At 41.7% G+C, this 18,111-nt stretch overlaps 1 protein-coding gene across 1 annotated transcript in view; it reads right to left on the bottom strand.

Annotated features, from left to right (window-relative positions):
- The window catches only part of TPCN1 (two pore segment channel 1), a 56,575-nt gene extending 40,058 nt beyond the window's left edge, over positions 1-16,517 (bottom strand). Inside the window, exons 1-2 of the mRNA XM_018561743.1 lie at positions 16,237-16,517; positions 285-394 (exon numbers count right to left, since the gene is read on the bottom strand). Coding sequence (XP_018417245.1) covers positions 285-394; positions 16,237-16,339 — 213 coding nt within the window. The 5' untranslated portion in view covers positions 16,340-16,517. The remainder of the gene's footprint in view (positions 1-284; positions 395-16,236) is intronic.
- Between the last annotated feature and the right edge of the window lie 1,594 nt (positions 16,518-18,111).

Below are 18,111 nucleotides of genomic sequence, written 5' to 3'. Positions count from 1 at the left end.
CATCAATTTTTTTTTTACTTTAATGTCACTTTAAAAATATTCACCTTTAATTTTGACAAACTTGGTTTTCTTGCACATAAAACAAATACATGTTTATATTGTGTTCAATATATTTTTCCAAAAGACACTGCTAAAAGCCACACAATCACTTGTAATCCATAACATTCTGAATACTTGCATGCTGTTAGTTACTCAATTCATGGATTCTCTAAAATAAAAAATTAACTTTATTTGTCAGACGACGGACAATTGCCTTTACCCCCCCAAATCAGCCTCATTCTGACCTGGAGGTAGATGGCAGCTTCTTGATACCGAGTCTCCCAGCTCATGTCGAACTCCTCCAGTGCTGGTATTTGCTGCATGGTGACAGTGTGGCATTCATCCTCATCTTGGGCTGCAAGTAAAATTTAAGCAAGTAAAATTTAAGAGAACATTATGCACTCAGCAAAAAGAAGCTAGCCTTGCAGGTTACTAATGAATCCAGGCAGCTTTGTTACTCATTAACAGAACAGCCACCTAAAATAGAAGTTCACCAAATGAGAACGTTCATATGGCCCTTTTTCTTGGGGTTTTTTTTTAACTATAGAACAATAATGAAATAATATACAGAAGTAAAAGTACTGTAAGCTCATTCACCAAAGAGTCAAATACAGAACAGATAAAACACAGTTTTACTATGACATAGTAAATTTTTGAACAGAAATATGCAAGCTTACTCAGTAAAAGACTTTGCATTCTTAAAGCACCGTAATGCGCGGTGACGCACTATCGTGTTGTTGTGCTTCGTTGTAAGGGAAAAATGTTTACATGTCCTTTTGGTTGCCAGTTCTAGTGCAACATACATTACCGTGAAAATTAATGCAGACATGTGCGTTCACTCCATGCACCAGAACAGCAAAATGTGAATGGGACCTAAAGATTCTTATGAGCTAGTATAGGTTACTGTATTTAAGTAATAACTTAAATAAATGAAGTTGAATGTATGTTTTTATATACCACAGATGCTAACTTTTTCAGCTGTATATTTTCAGCTGTATATTTTCAGCATTTAGTACTATTAAACCAAAAAATTTTGCAATATAGTAGGGATGCGCCGATACTAGGCATTTTCACAAGTGCTCGTACTCGTGAAAATTCCCCGATACTAAGCACCCATACTGGCGCTTACAATTTTTAAACAGGAGCAGCTGCCATGCAGTGTTATGTTTGACAGCAAATTTTAATTTAGTTTTAGTCATAGTCTTGACTAAAATGCCACTTAGCAGCCCTGGCGAGACCCAAATGCAGCCCTGGCGAGACCAAAACGCAGCCCTGGTCAGACCGCACACAGCCCTGGTCATCTGAATTGCTTTAGATTAATCTTTATTTTTAGTCGACTAGATATAATAACATTTTAACTTTCAAAGTATTTTATTATAAAATGTTTAAGATAGAATAAAACAATAAGATAGCACATGATGCACAAACAGTATAGCATACAATTGCGTCTCAGAGTCTTCCCTTAGCATAGTCAGGTAGTAAGAGAAGATCACTAGAAACCATACACACAATGCATAATAATTCTGTGAAATAGAACATATCTATCCACCTACTCTTGCTAAATTATCCCCCATCAACAAAACAATCTGAGAGGAATATCAGGCATAAGGATCCACCTGTGTCTGAAGCAAACATTTGGTATGACTTCCTCCATATCTATATACATAGAAGACTTTCCGTCCAACATCCAATGTACTAAACAGCTCACGTGTGCGAGCCTAAAGCAAGGAAAAAAAGAAAAGGAAAAAAAGACACTAAAAGAAACAGAACAGCTTAAGAGTCCAAAAAGAGTAGATCCGTCCCCGACCAAATAGCCCAACATCTACTTAAACATTAACCACTTGAAAACCAGGTGTTTAGACCCCCTTCCTGGCCAGGCCATTGTTCACTATTCAGCGCTGCGGTACTTTGACTGACATTTATTCCGTCATGCAACGCTATACTGATATTAATTTTATACAATTTTTTAGGGACAGATGGAGCTTTCTTTTGGTGGTATTTAAATCACCACTGCGGGTTTAATTTTTTATTATAAATTAGAAAAAATTACTGAAAATTTTGAAAAAAGTTTTTTTTTTTAACATGTTAGAAAACATTTATTATTGCCCAGTTTTTTGCTAAAATATAAAAGTCGGGGTCACGTCGGGTAAATAGACACCAAACATGTCAAGCGTTAAAATTGAGTGCACCCGCGAAAAACACAGAAAACTACCATACCCAAAATTGGCCATAGGCGACGCTTTAAAAGCTTTTGTCACTCGTCAGTTTAGTGTTATCAGTGATTGATGGGCCTAGAATGATTGCTCTCACTCCGACGTTCGCGGCGATATGTAACATGTGCGGCGTAATGGGCGCAATTGTCGTTTTTGCACGTATGCGCCACTGACGCATGTTTGCATGCGTGTATGTATGGGTGGGGACTTGAACATTTTTTTTTGTTTTGATATTCTTTTTTATGTGCAACTTTAAACCGATCTCCCCTGTGATACAGGCACCATGCTGATCCCGGGCTCGCACCGGGGAGACCGGCGGATCGATTGTGTTAACGGGCATCGCTGCCTGTTTTTAAATATCAGGCACTTCCTCTAAAGACGCCCGCTCAGATCTAGAGAGCTCCCGGCCGTTTTTTTTACAATGGCCGGCCATGAGGTAGTTATACATAGAGCCCAAAAAAACGAACAGAACAATTGTACAATGGAAGTTACCCGGTTTCCAGCACCCCTGTATATAACATCCAGGGGGTCCAGGTCAATTCAAAGCATTTTTCAGTATCTTGGAGGATGCTGTGAAGTTTCTCATGGACCATGATCCACGAAATTTTTTGTTTGACCAAGTGGAATTGAATTGTTGGCAATTTCCAAGTCCTAGCTATGGTTATGTTGGCTGCCAGCAAAAAGAAATTAATTTATCCAAAGCTTTAGACAGTCCTGGAATCGGGCGATTCAGCAACACATATTGGGGATCTCGTGGGATCCTCACCCCAGTAACCCTAAATATTAGAGCATAAAGCCGGTTCCAAAAAGGATCTCAATCTAGGGCATTCCCACCATATGTGATACATCGTGCTCGGGTGAGCACACCCCCGAAAAACAGTGAGGAGAAACCTCTGGGTATATTCTTGCTAGTTTGGCAGGAAGCATATACCACCTAGATAACACCTTATAATTAGCTTCTATTAGTGAAATAATGAGTAAACCAGATGACACACTGGGGCAACATTGACGCCAGACATCCATTGGAATAACCGTTTCCAGGTCCTGTTCCCAAACTAGGTGGAATTTATTTTCAGAGTCTACCAAGAGGGAATAGAGCAGCGAGATGCCCCCCCTCTGGCCCCCAGCTCCAAGACACCAATGTTCGTAGGTTGTTTTAAAAAGGAAACATCACGTTAGGTATTTTCAAAGAACTTAAAAAGTGTAACAATTGTCTATAGTGAAAGTATTCAGAGGATGGCATGTGCAAAACCTCCCGACAGTAGGTCAAAATAAGCGGCTTACGACCTTTAAAAAATTGTGCTATGCAGTACAGGCCTTTGTCTTGCCACCAATGGAACACTCCAGGAGAGCACCTGGAGGGGGAATTAGGCTTATGGAAGCCGGAGGAGTATGAGGTGACACCAGCCAGAGGAGTATGAGGTGACACCAACCCACCTCCCCTTCGGAATGAGTACCATACCATCATAGAACAAGACAAGGTCGGGGCCAGAATGACTGGCCTCTGCCTCAGGGACATCCACTTCAAGGCATCAATTGGTGTACCCGAGGCAGAGAGAGGTTCCATTTGGATCCAATCTGGTGTGTATCCCTGGTTATACACAGAGGAGAGCTGAGCCACCCGCACTGCCTTATAGTATTGCAAGAGATTGGGAACACCCAAACCCCCTGTCCGTTTGGAACGATGCAGTACAGTTTGAGATTCTAGGATGTTTTCCATGCCAAACAAATGTAATAATTAAGGATTGGAATTTCAAAAGGTCTGGCTTATGTACAGCTATTGGTAGGGCCCGAAAGTAATATAGGATCTTGGGGAGCAACCTCATTTTGAGTGCATGTATGCGACCCAGCCATGACAAATTACAGGAGTCCCATCGAGACATATCCTCCCGGAGTTGGTGAAACAGGGGTATATAATTTTTCTTATATAGTTGTAAAAAGACAGGTGTAAATTTTACAATCCAGATACCCCAGCAAACTGTCAACAGTGACAGGACATTAGGAAGTGTGGTCAAGGGTGTGGTCAAGGGTGAAGTGACAAACAAGAGCAAGTTATCTGCAAATATAATAACATTTTAGTCGACTAAATCCCCAGTAGATTTAAAGTTAAAGTGTAATGCATTATTTAAGAATTTCCAATCTCAAATGTATACTTTTGGAATAAACATCTATTAACCTGTTATTACTTCTGGTATTAAGGTTTGAACAAGCAATAAAGACAGATTTAAGTCCAAAGAGATTGATTCTAATTGAATCTCTTCCCAATTCTTTCCTCCCTAACATTTTTAATTACCATAACTTTTTATTTAGTTTTAGTCACTGAAAAATTTTATTGACTAAAACTATGATGAAAATTATTAGTCGACTAAATTAACACTGCTTTCTGGGGAACTGCGGCAGCTGTCTTTTATAGTGCCGGTCCGGCTGCAACTTTCCTCCTCTTCCTTCCCGCAGCTATGGTGACACCCACCCGTACAGCCCTGCTGGCACCCGCTATACAGCCCTGGTTTAACCAGCGCGCAACCCTACTGAGACCCTCAGACAGCCCTGGTGAGACCCGCACACAGCCGTGGCGAGAAACGCACGCAGCCCTGGTTAGACATGCAAATAGTCCTGCTGAGACCACATGCAGCCCTGGTAGGACACTACACAGCCCTGGCAAGACCCTGAACATTCTCCTGAGACCCTACACAGCCCTAGTAAGACCCTGCACAGCCTCCTGACACCCCGGATAGACCTGGTGAGGACGTGCACAACCCTGGTTCGACACTGCATAGCCTCCAGACCCCGTTACAGCCGCCTGAGATGCCACACAGCTCTGGTGAGCAACAGAGTATGTAGCTTGCTTCATATTATTCTGCATTGCTGCATAATGTATTGCTGTGATTTGTAGTCCCTCTTCAGCTTTGAGTCAGTGGCAGAACTGCAACAGTCACAGTGACTGCAGTTGTGACTAGGCCCTGGTGCTCCACCACTGTCCTAAAATCATTAGTCTGTATTGTTTTAAAAACAGAGACATGACGATTATATATAAAAAAAAAAGTATCGGTAAATGGTATCGGCGAGTACTTAAGGGAAAGTATCAGTACTTGTCCTTGGTTTGGAAAAAATGGTATTAGTACATCCCTTCTATATAGGTTTGTGTTTGTTTATTGGTGACATCAATATGTGTATTATAAATAATATATTTATATAAATAAATACTTTTAAAAATGCAATATATGCAGAAAATAAAAACAATCATTACAAATGTATTTTTTTTTAAAAAGTCGAACGTGCTATTGATATCTGGATCAAATGACCTGTGCTATTCCCTGGCACTCTTTATTGCAGATACAGCCGGGAAGAGTTACTGTTTAACTTCTCAGTAATACAGTCAGCCAGTGCAAAAGACTGTGAGATTGTTAATCACAGGCCACATTTTTACATAACAACTGAGCAGAGTTGGTAGCATTTGGTGTTTTACTAACGAATCCACTTTGTAACACAGCATTAATACTTCAATTCCATTATATATATTTTCACAGTTAAAAACAAATTAAAAGTAAAAACCTATGCTTGTGCAAAATCAAAGTTACTCGGTGTACAACAATGAAGTAAAATTAATACAATTATTAAAAAAAGTTTTGTTTCTACTACATTTTGAGATTTCAGTCTTGTATGGTAGTTATTCTGTTAGGGGCATGGAATCAGTTTCCAGGCTGAAAATCAATGTAATTTGTTTTTTAGGCTTTAAGTGTATTTCCACGTTTGCAGCCATATTGGGATAACACAGACTTTATATTTGTTACATGTTCCCATTCACATTGTATAACTTTAACCCCTTCGTGACGGGAGACGTATTAAAATTAATTTTCCTCTCAGTTAAACTGTAAAAATGGAAATGGACTTTAAAAGTAGGAAGCAGTGGATCCTGGCACTGGGACCTTTGAATGCAGGATTGGCTGGTCTTCTGCACCAAAATCCTCAGTGATGAAGTGGTGATTATGCAAACAAGCTGATAAGTGTAAATAATTGAAAGTTAATGTGGAGAACAGTGTACAAGTTGTAAGTATGGGGAGGCTTAGAGGTGTGAGAGATGCTCAAGAGTAGGTCTTCACTCTTTGCATCCAGGCGCACCAGGTCAGAATTTTACAGTGCTGATCTTCTGGTGCTGAAAGTGAATTACTGAGTTACATAATATTCCAGGCTGCAAAAGGCACATGTTCAGTAAGTTTAACCAAACAAGTAAAAAGTCTCAGTTAGGACACTGGCTTTAATGCAGTGTGTGTTTGACATCAGTTTGAGACTCTTCAGAGATCAATTCAGAATGTGTTGCAAGTGCATTTAACCAGATTAAAGCTACTTTTGCATTCCAGTATACTTGTACGGGGAGAGAAGCAAAGATCCGATAACAATGGCCCTCAGCATCCGGTGTATGATACTATAGAAAAAAAATCCTTGTTGCCCAAATCAACCAATAAGCTTCCAATTGTTATTAAAAGTTAATAAAGATTATTTGTAATGGACAAAACCACATTTTTTTAATACATCAGCCCCTTAATCTATACTTAACCAGTGAAACATAGTGCTCCAGATAAACTGTACAGCCCCACAGATGTACCTTTCTTAATAAAAGCTGGAGGGGTTCAAAAGCAGAAGGAAAGGGAGAGAGGGGGGCAACATGACTACCAAAGGAAGAGATCTATGTGCAGTGGAGACAATGTCACATGGTTATGGGGGAGATACAGAAGGCCATGTAAAAGAGATATGTTATGTGGTAATAGGAGAAGAAGAAGAAACAAGGAAGACAGCAGAGGACAGCAGGAAATATGGCGGAGTGTCATTCTGGAAAGGTTCATGTAGGTTTAGGGAGGAGAACCATATGAATGAGTCTCATAGCAGACTTCAATTAGATATATACTCAATGTCACGGTGTAATTTGGTGACATAGTCAAATAGGACTCTCAGTCAGAGGGTCTGGGAGGTTCCAGGATGTGCATAGCTTTGCAGGGAAGAAACTGGCTTTTCAGTTTCTTCTGGGTTTTCTGGATTGTAGCTCGGATCTAGAACTCTGGAGATTTCTAAGAGTTCTGGGTGGGATGAAATCTCTAGTCCTGGGACCATCAGTTGCCAATGACCAGTCTAGGCTGATTAGGTGGCTGAGAGCAGCCTTATTAAGAGTCTGGACCAGAGCTCTGCGGAGTTGGTGTGGTGTGTGTGCGCTGGAGGCACACTAGGGTCAAGACAGGTGGTGTGTGGTAGAGTCACACAAGAACAGCCAGGGAGGCTCAAAGATTTGGAGAGGCTGAGAGAGCCAGGCACAGAAGGGCTATATGTTGAACTCACATGAGAACTGTGTGGAAAGCTGCTAAATGGTACGGAGTACTTCTATGGCATTTTGTTAAAAAAACACAAAGTCCGGTTACCTGGACTCTGTGGTTGTGTTCAACCTGAAGTTGGTGAGACTGTGACAAAAGTTATTTTGCTGAAAGCAAGTGAAGTTTGTGTAACTATGCTGGAAAAAAAAATCCTGTGAGATAAAGCGTATGTGAACTTTTAAATAAAAGTAGGCAGGAAGCCCTAAAAATAAGAAGTTCTTTGCAAGTGGACTACGTCCTTCATGCACTACCATTTGAAGCCAATTATCACAAAATATATATAAATATCCTACTTTGGGAAAAGTTGCGAATCCTACTTGTGTATCTTCTCTGCTGCAAGCAACATAACTTGTAAAAAGAGAGCCAGCCTTAGCCCTGAACATTAGGTCTAATTTTAAAGACAGGCCTTTAAAGATTGAGAGAACAAAAACAGAAGGACAGTGTGACGGACCCGTGTACTCAGGATGAGTATGTCCGCCGCTGTATTTCTTTCTTGCTCAGGAGATATTGCAACCCGCTGATCTTTAGCTCCCAGTTTCCCCAGCCACTAGTCGAGACCCGAGTGTAGGGTGAAACAAGCTCTGATTTATTGAGAAACTGTGCAACCTTTTATACACAAAGTGATCAGATAAAATTGTAATCCCATCACATCCCCCTGCCCTCCCTAGACATTCGGTCTGCACAACTCAGCAGGGGTCCACCTGCTAAAGAGCTCCAGACAGCCATAGCCAAATCCTGGCCAGAATGTCATTGTCCTGAGCTCCTTCAGAATACAAAAGGGAGCTAACGAGGGGTGGTGCGGACAGTCTTTTCATAAACAGGTTACCCAGTATAACATAATTAAACATAACCCAACACCAATACACATTTAACCCATAAACTGATGACTGTGTCGTCACAGACAGCACCCTTTCCTCCTGTGATAATGTTTATTGAATGCAAATAATGTACAAGTATAAAAGCTACTCACATGTACATGATGGAGACAAGCGATATAGTAGATCTTACATGCAGGGCAGAGCCAAAAGAGCTGACCCGTTTCGGGGAAGATCATCCTTCATCAGAGCTAACACACAGGTAACCCCAGTCAGAATATATACGCTATGAGGCAAGCATGTGACCCTAACCAGAGCCAATCACAACAGGAGCAGAAAGGAGCCAAATTAAATGCAAGCCTAATAGAGCCCACAGGTCTGACCATTCCTTTACTACACTTTACCCCCTTTGCCCCTTGAGGCCCACCTTCCTTGTGTTGGCCGATAGACTCCTCAGGCTACGATTTCATTTAGCTCCTCCTTCCCGATTCCCGCCTGTCAGTGACGCTATCTCTCCAGCTCACATTGTGGTATAGCTGGCGGTGGTATACGGTCATGGCAGTTTTAAATGTCAGAAACGCCAACAAGGTATATGATGGCATTTGATGTGTTTCCGGCAGGTTATTTAACAGTGTCAGACGTCCCAGGGAGCTAGTAGTGAGATGAGGAACCCACTGGCAGTAAGCAGTTGACAGTCCAGAAATGCGGTACAAGTTTAGGGATAATCCAAGAGGGGTAGTCAATGTCCAATCTGGGTCGAGGCAGGCAGCGAAGGTTCAAAGGCGGAAGACAGTCCAAGGGTCAGTAATCGGAAAGGATACAAAAGGGGCAACAGGAGGATCAACAGGGAGGCTAGGTGTTCACCATAAGGTGGAATAACTCAGCAATAAGCCAGAGCTCAGGCCAGGTTTTTATAGCCAGGGGAGGTAGGACCACCCCCTGGTCACCAAGGCAACCAGGAGGCCTCCCTCCCCGGGAGCCAATGGCAGGCGAGGAAGATGGAAGGCGTGTACTGGGAACCTCCCCCAGCAAGGCTCACACCCGATAGCCAGATGATGCAGGAACGCTATGCTCCCGGGGATGAGCACGCAGCCTGCGTACTGCGCATGCACCCACACCACGTGACTCGCGCATGTGCACCTGTACCTCGGGCACCAGGTGTTCTACCGAGCTGAAGGGGAACCCGTGCCCTGCGCCGTGCCTGTGGTCCCCGAGTAGAGGTAACACCCCCTGCTTCCTGACAGTCTTTCTTTGCGATTGCTGGTCTCATTCATTTAACCATCTAAAAAAAATCTGAACAAGGAGCATCAGAGGAGGCTCCTTGTTCAGGTTCAGTAGAAATGGGGACCAGGGCCTTCTCGGCCAGTACGGCATAATAGCAGTGACCTGGCCATGGAAGAGTGCCAATTTCTGAAGGAACTTCCCGGTCAGGGGAAGGAGGAAAAGGTGTAGTCCAATGCGAACCTCCATGTGGTTGTCAAGACATCTGTCACCATTGCCTGCCGATAGTTGTAACAGGGCATAAATCAAGCGCATTTGTTGTTGGACGGGGAGGCAAAGAGAGCAATCTCCGGGTGACTCCTGTGGTCCACTATTTGATTGAAAACTACGTGGTTGAGCGACCACTCGTGGCCGTTGATCCGTGAGCAACTTAGGAGGTCAGCTAGGCTGTTTTGGACTCCTGGTAGATGGATTGCTTGGAGATCCCAGACAATTGTCTAAGCCCACTCCATAATGAGCGGCTGTGAGTACCGCCTTGCTTGTGGATATAAGATACAGCTGTCCTGTTGTCTAGCCTCAACGGAAAAATCTTCCCTTGGAGTTCTAAGCTGAAAGCCAGAAGGGCTTGGAAGGCTGCAACATACTTATTTCGAGTATGTTGGATGTGGAGACTTGCCGGGAAATCCATGTGCCTTGGACTGCCAGATCATTTAGATGGGCTCCCCAACTGTTGGAGCCAGCGTCTGATGTTACAAGTATCGGTGGCAGTCGAAAGATTAGATGGAACATTATCAAATCCTCCCTGTGGTTCCACCACTGGAGCGAATGTCGCATCTTGTGTGTGATTCTGATCTTTTGATGCAGATTCGTCATGCCCCACTGTTTCAGGAACTGCATTTGAAATGGCCTCATCGCCAATGCATCGCCAGCATGGTCTTAGATCTCCGTATTTTTGGGTGACCAGGAACAGAGGAGAATAAGCACCCAGAAAGTGTTGGGCAGTGGTGACAGGACAGATGGTTTTCTTCTCCAGGGAGGGTTGTGATATACTGGATGAGAATATTTAGCCTGTCCTGCGAATGTGGGAGGGCTTGGGGAGGAGTAAAGAGGGCTTGGGGAGGAGAACGTTTGAACCTCCAGCGGTGACCCATGGTGACTGTTGAGATGACCCATGAGTCTTGAAAAAGTATTGCTTCCATGTGTTGGCAAAAAGTGGTGTCCCTAGCTCTATTAAACAGGGTTTTTGGATCACCATAATTTTTTGTACGTCAGGGCCTACGGTCCTGAGGCAGAAGACTGGATTTACCCCAGAAACTTTCAGAATTGCCGGGTCTAGTTTTCCTCCAAACAGGTTAGATCCAACGAAGGGGATCTTGCACCAATTGGATTTAGAAGAATTATCTGTTTGCCAAGGCTTTAGCCAGAGCACCCTTCTTGCAGTGACCTGGTGGAGCATAGTTCTTGCGGAGCGTCTCACAATATCAATGCCAGCTTCCCCAACAAAACCCCCCTGCTATTTTAAGAGAGCGTAAATTATTTGGTCTCTTCCCACATCTGCTTTAAGGCCCCATTCACACCAGAGCGACAACGTTTTAGCGTTTTCTGTTCATATGTCAGCATGTTTTTGAAGCTCATTTTCATTTGTGCAATGAGAAGCAGGCTCAGCTGCTGAAATGTGCATAAAAAAAAAAACCACGTGGAATCTATGGAGCAAAACGAGCTGATCAGAACGACAAAAGAAGCTCAGGGACTATTTCAAGCTACAGGTGTATTTGTACGGGTGATTCTGCGTGCTTGCGCGAACGCCCCCCATTGGAATGTATGGGATTTTATTTGAATGTGTTTCAATGCGGAAAAATTCACGTGATGAAACCACACTGGTGTGAACGGGGTCTTAGGGCTGACTCAACATTGGCAGTCCAAACTGAAATAGCTCTGGATACCGAAGTAAGCTCTCCTAAGATCCAAGTCAGCTTTGCAATCCAGCGGATCTCTGAATGAGACTGCATCCTCCGTGGGAAGTGTCACATGCCTTGCCAATTGCATTACTGTTGCATCTACCAAAGGTGGATTTACTAGGCTCAATATGTCATCCTCCTTTAGAGGATACAGTGTAGAAATCCTATTGTTGGAGTCCGGCTTTTTTTCTACCTTTTTCCACTCATCAAGGACAATATACTTGATCTCCTCCATGTAAGGGAAGGTATTAGAAGCCTTCTTGAGATGAGGAAAATATTTGCAGCTCTTAGTAGACTGTTCCCCCGGGTCATCCCATTCGATTGCTTCTTTGACGCCCTCCACAAATGACACCACAAGGGTAAAAGCTGAACCCCAAGGATCCTTGCATCTCTGTTCATGGGAATGATTGGAAGAATTTGAATCTGATAATTCCCCTAGGGTGGTCTGGGCTTGGGCTAGCAGATAGGGGAGTGGAAAGGTCTTCCATATATTCTTTAACTGATTGCTTAAATCAGAGAAGATAGCTTGTGGGAGGAAAAGTGCTTATACATCCACACACAAACATTTACACATACACTAGCCACTGAAAATCAAAGGAGAAGTGTGGGGAGAGTAAAATATACTCTGCCCGCTGCTTAGATGCTCACATGCCGGCTCTATACCAAAAGCTGAGCTATTTTGTAACCGCTGATCACATCTCCCTGTAGGGATTCCCACTCCCCCTCTGTTCTTCCAGTGCTCACTGGAAGGACAGACTGGGCAGAGATTAGGCATAGCCATTTATCAGGAAGCCAGAGCAGATCCCACAATGTTGTTGGGATCTTTCCCCTGGCTGCAGTCAAAAGCCTGTTATATGCTGATTTTGGTGGTTCACAGGATCCTGTGACAAAAAAAAAAAAAAAAAAAAGAAGTGCAGCCAAAAAAAAAAAAAAAGGCATAGCTTTACCTCTCTTTCAACCAAACAGCATAATTTACAACAGGATATTATCAGATTTGGAACAGTTTAAACGGCTTTTTCTATGTTTCGTTAAAAAAACTGAGAAAAACTTTTGTATTCTTCTACCTCATGTGGATTGACAGGAGGCTACTTTTTTAAAAACACTATCCATTAGCTGTTTACAGTTGGAGTGCCATTTTAGGCTGCTACAGTACTTAGTATTATCCAACACACATACATCTCAGAAATGCAATAATACAAGGGGCACTGAAACCAGAACTCACCTTTCAGTGCAGTGGGAAGTGCAAGCAAGGCCTGCAAGACCCAGTGGGTCACATTTAAATTAACCTTAGCTATGTCACTTTGGTATCTCCATTCTGTTTCCAAAACTGACTTTTCAATTCCAAATGATGTTTGATTTAAAAAACAGAAACACAGCAATATATTTTATGGAAGGAGGAGATGATCATGCCTTATGTTAAGTTCCAGCTATTTATAGATAAAGGCGGTCTTATATTGTAACCTTCAGATAAAATGCCACAAAACTCTTGTGTAATTGTATCTTTATCTGTATACAGAGCAGCATTTCTCAACCTTTTTTCAGTCCATGCAGCCTTTAAAAGTATGCAAAACCTCGAGGCACCCAAGTCTAAATTATAAAAAAAAACTAGATTTAAAAATGACCCCCCCTTCACATCAGGAACCCCCTTCTTTCACATCAGAGACCCCCACACACATTACAAGCATTCCAGCACTTATGCGTGGGGTGCGCCTACGTGTGCGAAAACGCCGATTGCTCCTATTGTGCCGCACATAATTTTAGGGCCATCAATCACCGATAAACAATAAACTGATAAGCAGTAAAAGCGTTTTAAGCGTCACCTATGGGCGATTTTGCGGGCGCACGCAATTTTAAGGCTTGACATGTTTGGTGTCTATTTACCCGACGTGACCCCGACTTTTATGTTTTACCCAAAATATGGGTAATAATAATTGTTTTATAACATAGTGTAGGGAAACTTTTTTTTTCCTTTTACTTTTTTCATTATTTTTCATTATATAGTAAAAAAATAACCCCCGAGGTGATTATATACCTCCTAAAGAAAGCTCTATCTGTCCCCAAAAAATGTTAACGTAAATTGCAAGGCCGATAGTCCAGTCATGCTGACTGGTGACATTTTTGACTGACTGGTGAGACACCCTAAAATTTTTCAAGCCCTGTATGTATGTATGTATGTATGTATGTATGTATGAAAAAAACAAAAAATATATATATATATATATATAAATAAAACAATTCACAGAGCATTCACCCTGCAAAAATGCATGTACATTCGTTCTCTGTGAAATGTTTCAACTACACCCCATAGTGTCTCTGTGTTCACACCAAATGTGCTTCTCTTGTCTTTAACCAGTTGACATCCGCAGTGTTAAACCCCCTTCCCATCCAGGCCATTTTTCATAATATAGAAACAACTACAAGTGTGTAAATATCAACAATAAATACCTTACTGTGATAAGATGTAAGAAGTCATGTTGGATTTTCTTTGAGTTGGATCAAAGCATTCAGCTTCAGGTATAGGATGCTTTAGCAATTACACATTTTGGACCAATATAAAGCTAACACACGTACATTTGGCGCCCTGTTATCCTTTTAAAAAAAAATACAGAACTTTGAAATGCCCAAGATTTTTATGAATGTAAAGCACTTACCCATTCCAGGCGAAAAGCAGATGTTAACACAAAGCAACAGAGCACAGGCATTTCTGTTTAAGTGCTTGTTATGAACTGCCAAAAATATTCTGGAAAAGCTGAAGTGAAACTGTGATGCATCCACCCAAACAACTAAACAGCTGCTACTAACTATGTGCAGATACGTGCCTGCCTACAGTTGCCATCAACTGTATTCCTTCCTAAAAAAATTATCTCCTTTCAAATTGCTCTAATAATGTCTTTCTAACTGATACTTACAGCTGGAATTGCTTAAAGCTAAACTCCAGACAGAAGAAAATCCTATTTATCCCAGTTGTATTCATTAAAAAATAATTTCATTGGAACTTTGGACAAAAAGCCTAGGCCCTTCATCAGGTAAATAATACAGAATGGACGAGGACAGTACATTGGTTGGTACAGAGTATATATAGTATAACAGAATACTTCTGGTTCACCAGATTCTATTCTGGGGACAGAGTTTGACTGTCCATGGTCCCCACATTATAATTTTACAGCATTTATATAGCGACAACAATTTGCGCAGCGCTTAACAATATAAGGAAGACATTACAATACAATTCAAGACAAGATGGTAAGGAGGGCCCTGCTCTAAGCTCGTAAGTTAGCAAGTAGAAGGGGAGGTTATACTAATTACTAACATCCATTCTGAAAGAGATGGGGGGGGGATGTTTTCTTTCGGGTAAGAAGCATTTGTTTTTTCCATAAAAGTTGAAGGAGCATTTTAGAGGAGGTGGTGAAAGGAAGGTTGTCTAGGATTTGAAGTAAGCATTACTTAGCTACTTTAATAAAGCTTGTAACTTCAGACCAGAATCTCTGGATATTATCACGCTGTGTGAAGGAAACCAGCTTTAGCACAGCAACCCTTCAAGCAAAGAGCTTTGGGGCTTGCCTATCCTTAACCCCTTCGTGACTGACGACGTACAGTGTACGTCGCCAGCATCGGGGCTGTTTAAACAGACTCCCGGCGACTTTTGCCGCCGGGACTCTGTTTAAACTTGTAGAGCCGACTGTCGGCTTTACAACAGAAGCGATCCTGGCGACTTACCTGTCGCCTTGGGGGGTTTTACGTCATTTTCAGGCCTAAAATGTGGAATATAACATGGGTGCAAAAATTGAAAAAAGGGCCTCAGTCATGAAGGGGTTAAAGGATATCACTGACATTATCTTCGAGATCTGACCAATTGCTCAGGTCAATAAAATCATTTATACTAGTAGTGTGGGGAACGGTTAGGAGATCTGTTTGGTTAGGAGATCTGTTTGGTTTTTGTGTCTGTCTTTTTTCCATTGCCTAGATTCGAAGTCTTATATTAGACAAAATGTATTGGGAAGTTTTTGTGTTTATCTTTCCCTGTGTATATAAGGAGTCAATCTGTTTTACAAGTTTGGTGGCCTGTTTTCCTGTTCTGATAGTATTGGCAGCTCTTGTGATCTCTAGCACTGTATTGGTGTGCAACTTATTGGTCAAAAGAGGGTGCAGGAAATATCATAGAATGTGAAACATGGAGGTTGGAAAAGAGTCCACTGAGATGTAAATTCCTCCTAACAACAGTGCAACGAAACATACCTATAACCTGTGGACCTATGCTGAATGGCTGGAGGACACCAAAAGTGTTGACCATCCACAGGATCCAGTGGGACATTGTAAAGGTTATGTGGCACTAGGTTTTACCAGAAGAGATAAATGACTAATCAAGGGATTAGAGTTAGGTAATGTTCTATACAGCAGGGCATGTGCAATCCCCAGTGTAGCAGAACCACCACCAGAGTAAGCATACAATACTAATAAAAGTACTTATAATATTATGACTAATGTAAATTCTTCTTGGGAACTGATTTTTGTAGGTGGCATAGACAATCACTTTAGAGAAAATATAGTGAGAAATGTTTGCAAAAAAAGACAATTAGTGGCTAAGTCTGGATTACCTCGGGGATGATTTACAGAACTGTGAGTTTCTTACCTAAAGCCATGTCACTGTTTGTGTCCTCAACAGGAAGATCCCCAAAACCTCCATTTTCTTCCAAGGTAAGTAATGGGTCATCATCTTCCTGTGTTCCAGCCATTCCTAAAATAATCCAGCAATCCTCTTGAGATATTGGTGACTATGTGATGTTCATCTGAAAACCAATATGCACAGTCTTCTGCCAGAGAGGACTAACATGAAGGGTCTCACGCATGGAGAGGCTTCAACAACGAAAGACACTTAGGCAACGTCATCTCCTCAGAAATCCAAAAACTGGTGCTGCTGCAATCAACAACATTAATGAGAAATGATTTAACAAGGCCATTTTATTAAAAGACCTTGAAAATGGATGTTCTTTTATAACATGACATGTTTTATAACTTCATTAACTGAATGTTATCCATTATATGTGCAGGACAGAGGATGATTTGTAGATTACCTGTACTTTGGTAGATAACAAAAAGCTGAACTCCAGCCAGACAGATCAATACATGGCTGAAATACATATTTATATGTCAAGTTTTACTTGCCAAAGGATTCGTAATTCATTTGAACCAGTGTTGTAATCTACTCTTCTTTTAAAACACTGTATAGCCTGGAAGAAGACACTACTATTTCCTGGTTCAGCTTTACAGATTCCTATGTCACCTGCCTTCTCATAGAACAATGAATCAGCAGTCTGTTTAGAGATGACAATTAAATTGTATAATGCTTGGCTACAAAGATAGGCAAAGGGTCTAGTCTACACAAGACATAAAACCTATTTGACTTTTTGTTAACGGCTGAATTCAAGTGGGCTAAATTAGTGTTTCTACAGTAGCATTCACCCACAGTATGTACCTTAATATTCTGTCCAATCTTTACCAAGTACCTATTAAAGTAAAGGGTGGACAGTGTATGGACCCAAAATGATTTGTTCTTTATGTATATGGAGAGGATTAGTTGACTTTATAGATACCGAAGGGGACTTGTAAGATACAAGCATTACAGAATACCCACTGATAGGGGTTGCCTAATCTGAATTATCCCTTGTCTTGGGTACAATACTGGTGCCGCCTTACTGACTGTAAATGTTTTCAAATCAATTATGTTTTAAAAAAGGAAAAATGCTTACTGCTATCCAAAGCATTGTAATGAATTTGCTATAAGAAGCAGAAGCACTGTCTTTGATACACATACTACAGGTTAAGAACCAGACAGCCAAAGTACCTTGTTCTTCAGCACACAGCATCTAGCTTACCAATTGTAAATACTGAAGGTAGATCTTGCTTAACTGTGAAGATTTTCACTTCAGAACACTGAACCTAGCTGACCTTTTGTGACTAGGCCACATCCTAGTCAGCTAAATGATATAGTCTTTTCAGAAACCAAAATCCAATCCTGTACATCCTGCAGGTCTTGTAGAAAGATAGACAGCAGTCCGATTCCCACCCTAACCCTTTCCACCAACCAAGAGAACTATGGCCCAAGCTTTTTTTTGCAATAATTGTCTTTAAGGTAACAGGAGGACATATACTAATGTCCTCCTGTGACCCAAAACTCAGCATATAGCAGGCTATGGCCTGCTACACTATATTACCAAAAGTATTGGGACACATGCCTTTACATGCACAAGAACTTTAATGGCATCCCAGTCTTTGTCCGAGGGGTTCAATATTGAGTTGGCCCACCCTATTCAGCTATAACAGCTTCAGCTCTTCTGGGAAGGCATCCACAAGGTTTAGGAGTGTGTCTACAGGAATGTTTGACCATTCTTCCAGAAGCGTATTTGTGAGGTCAGGTGCTGATGTTGGGGGAGAAGGCCGGGCTCGCAGTCTCCGCTCTAATTCATCCCAAAGGTGTTGTATCGGGTTGAGCTCAGGACTCTGTGTA

Source organism: Nanorana parkeri, unplaced genomic scaffold (assembly GCF_000935625.1).
Source record: "Nanorana parkeri isolate BGI_ZX_2015 unplaced genomic scaffold, ASM93562v1 scaffold540, whole genome shotgun sequence".
NCBI lineage: Eukaryota > Metazoa > Chordata > Amphibia > Anura > Dicroglossidae > Nanorana > Nanorana parkeri.
This window is presented reverse-complemented; position numbering and strand designations above follow the sequence as displayed.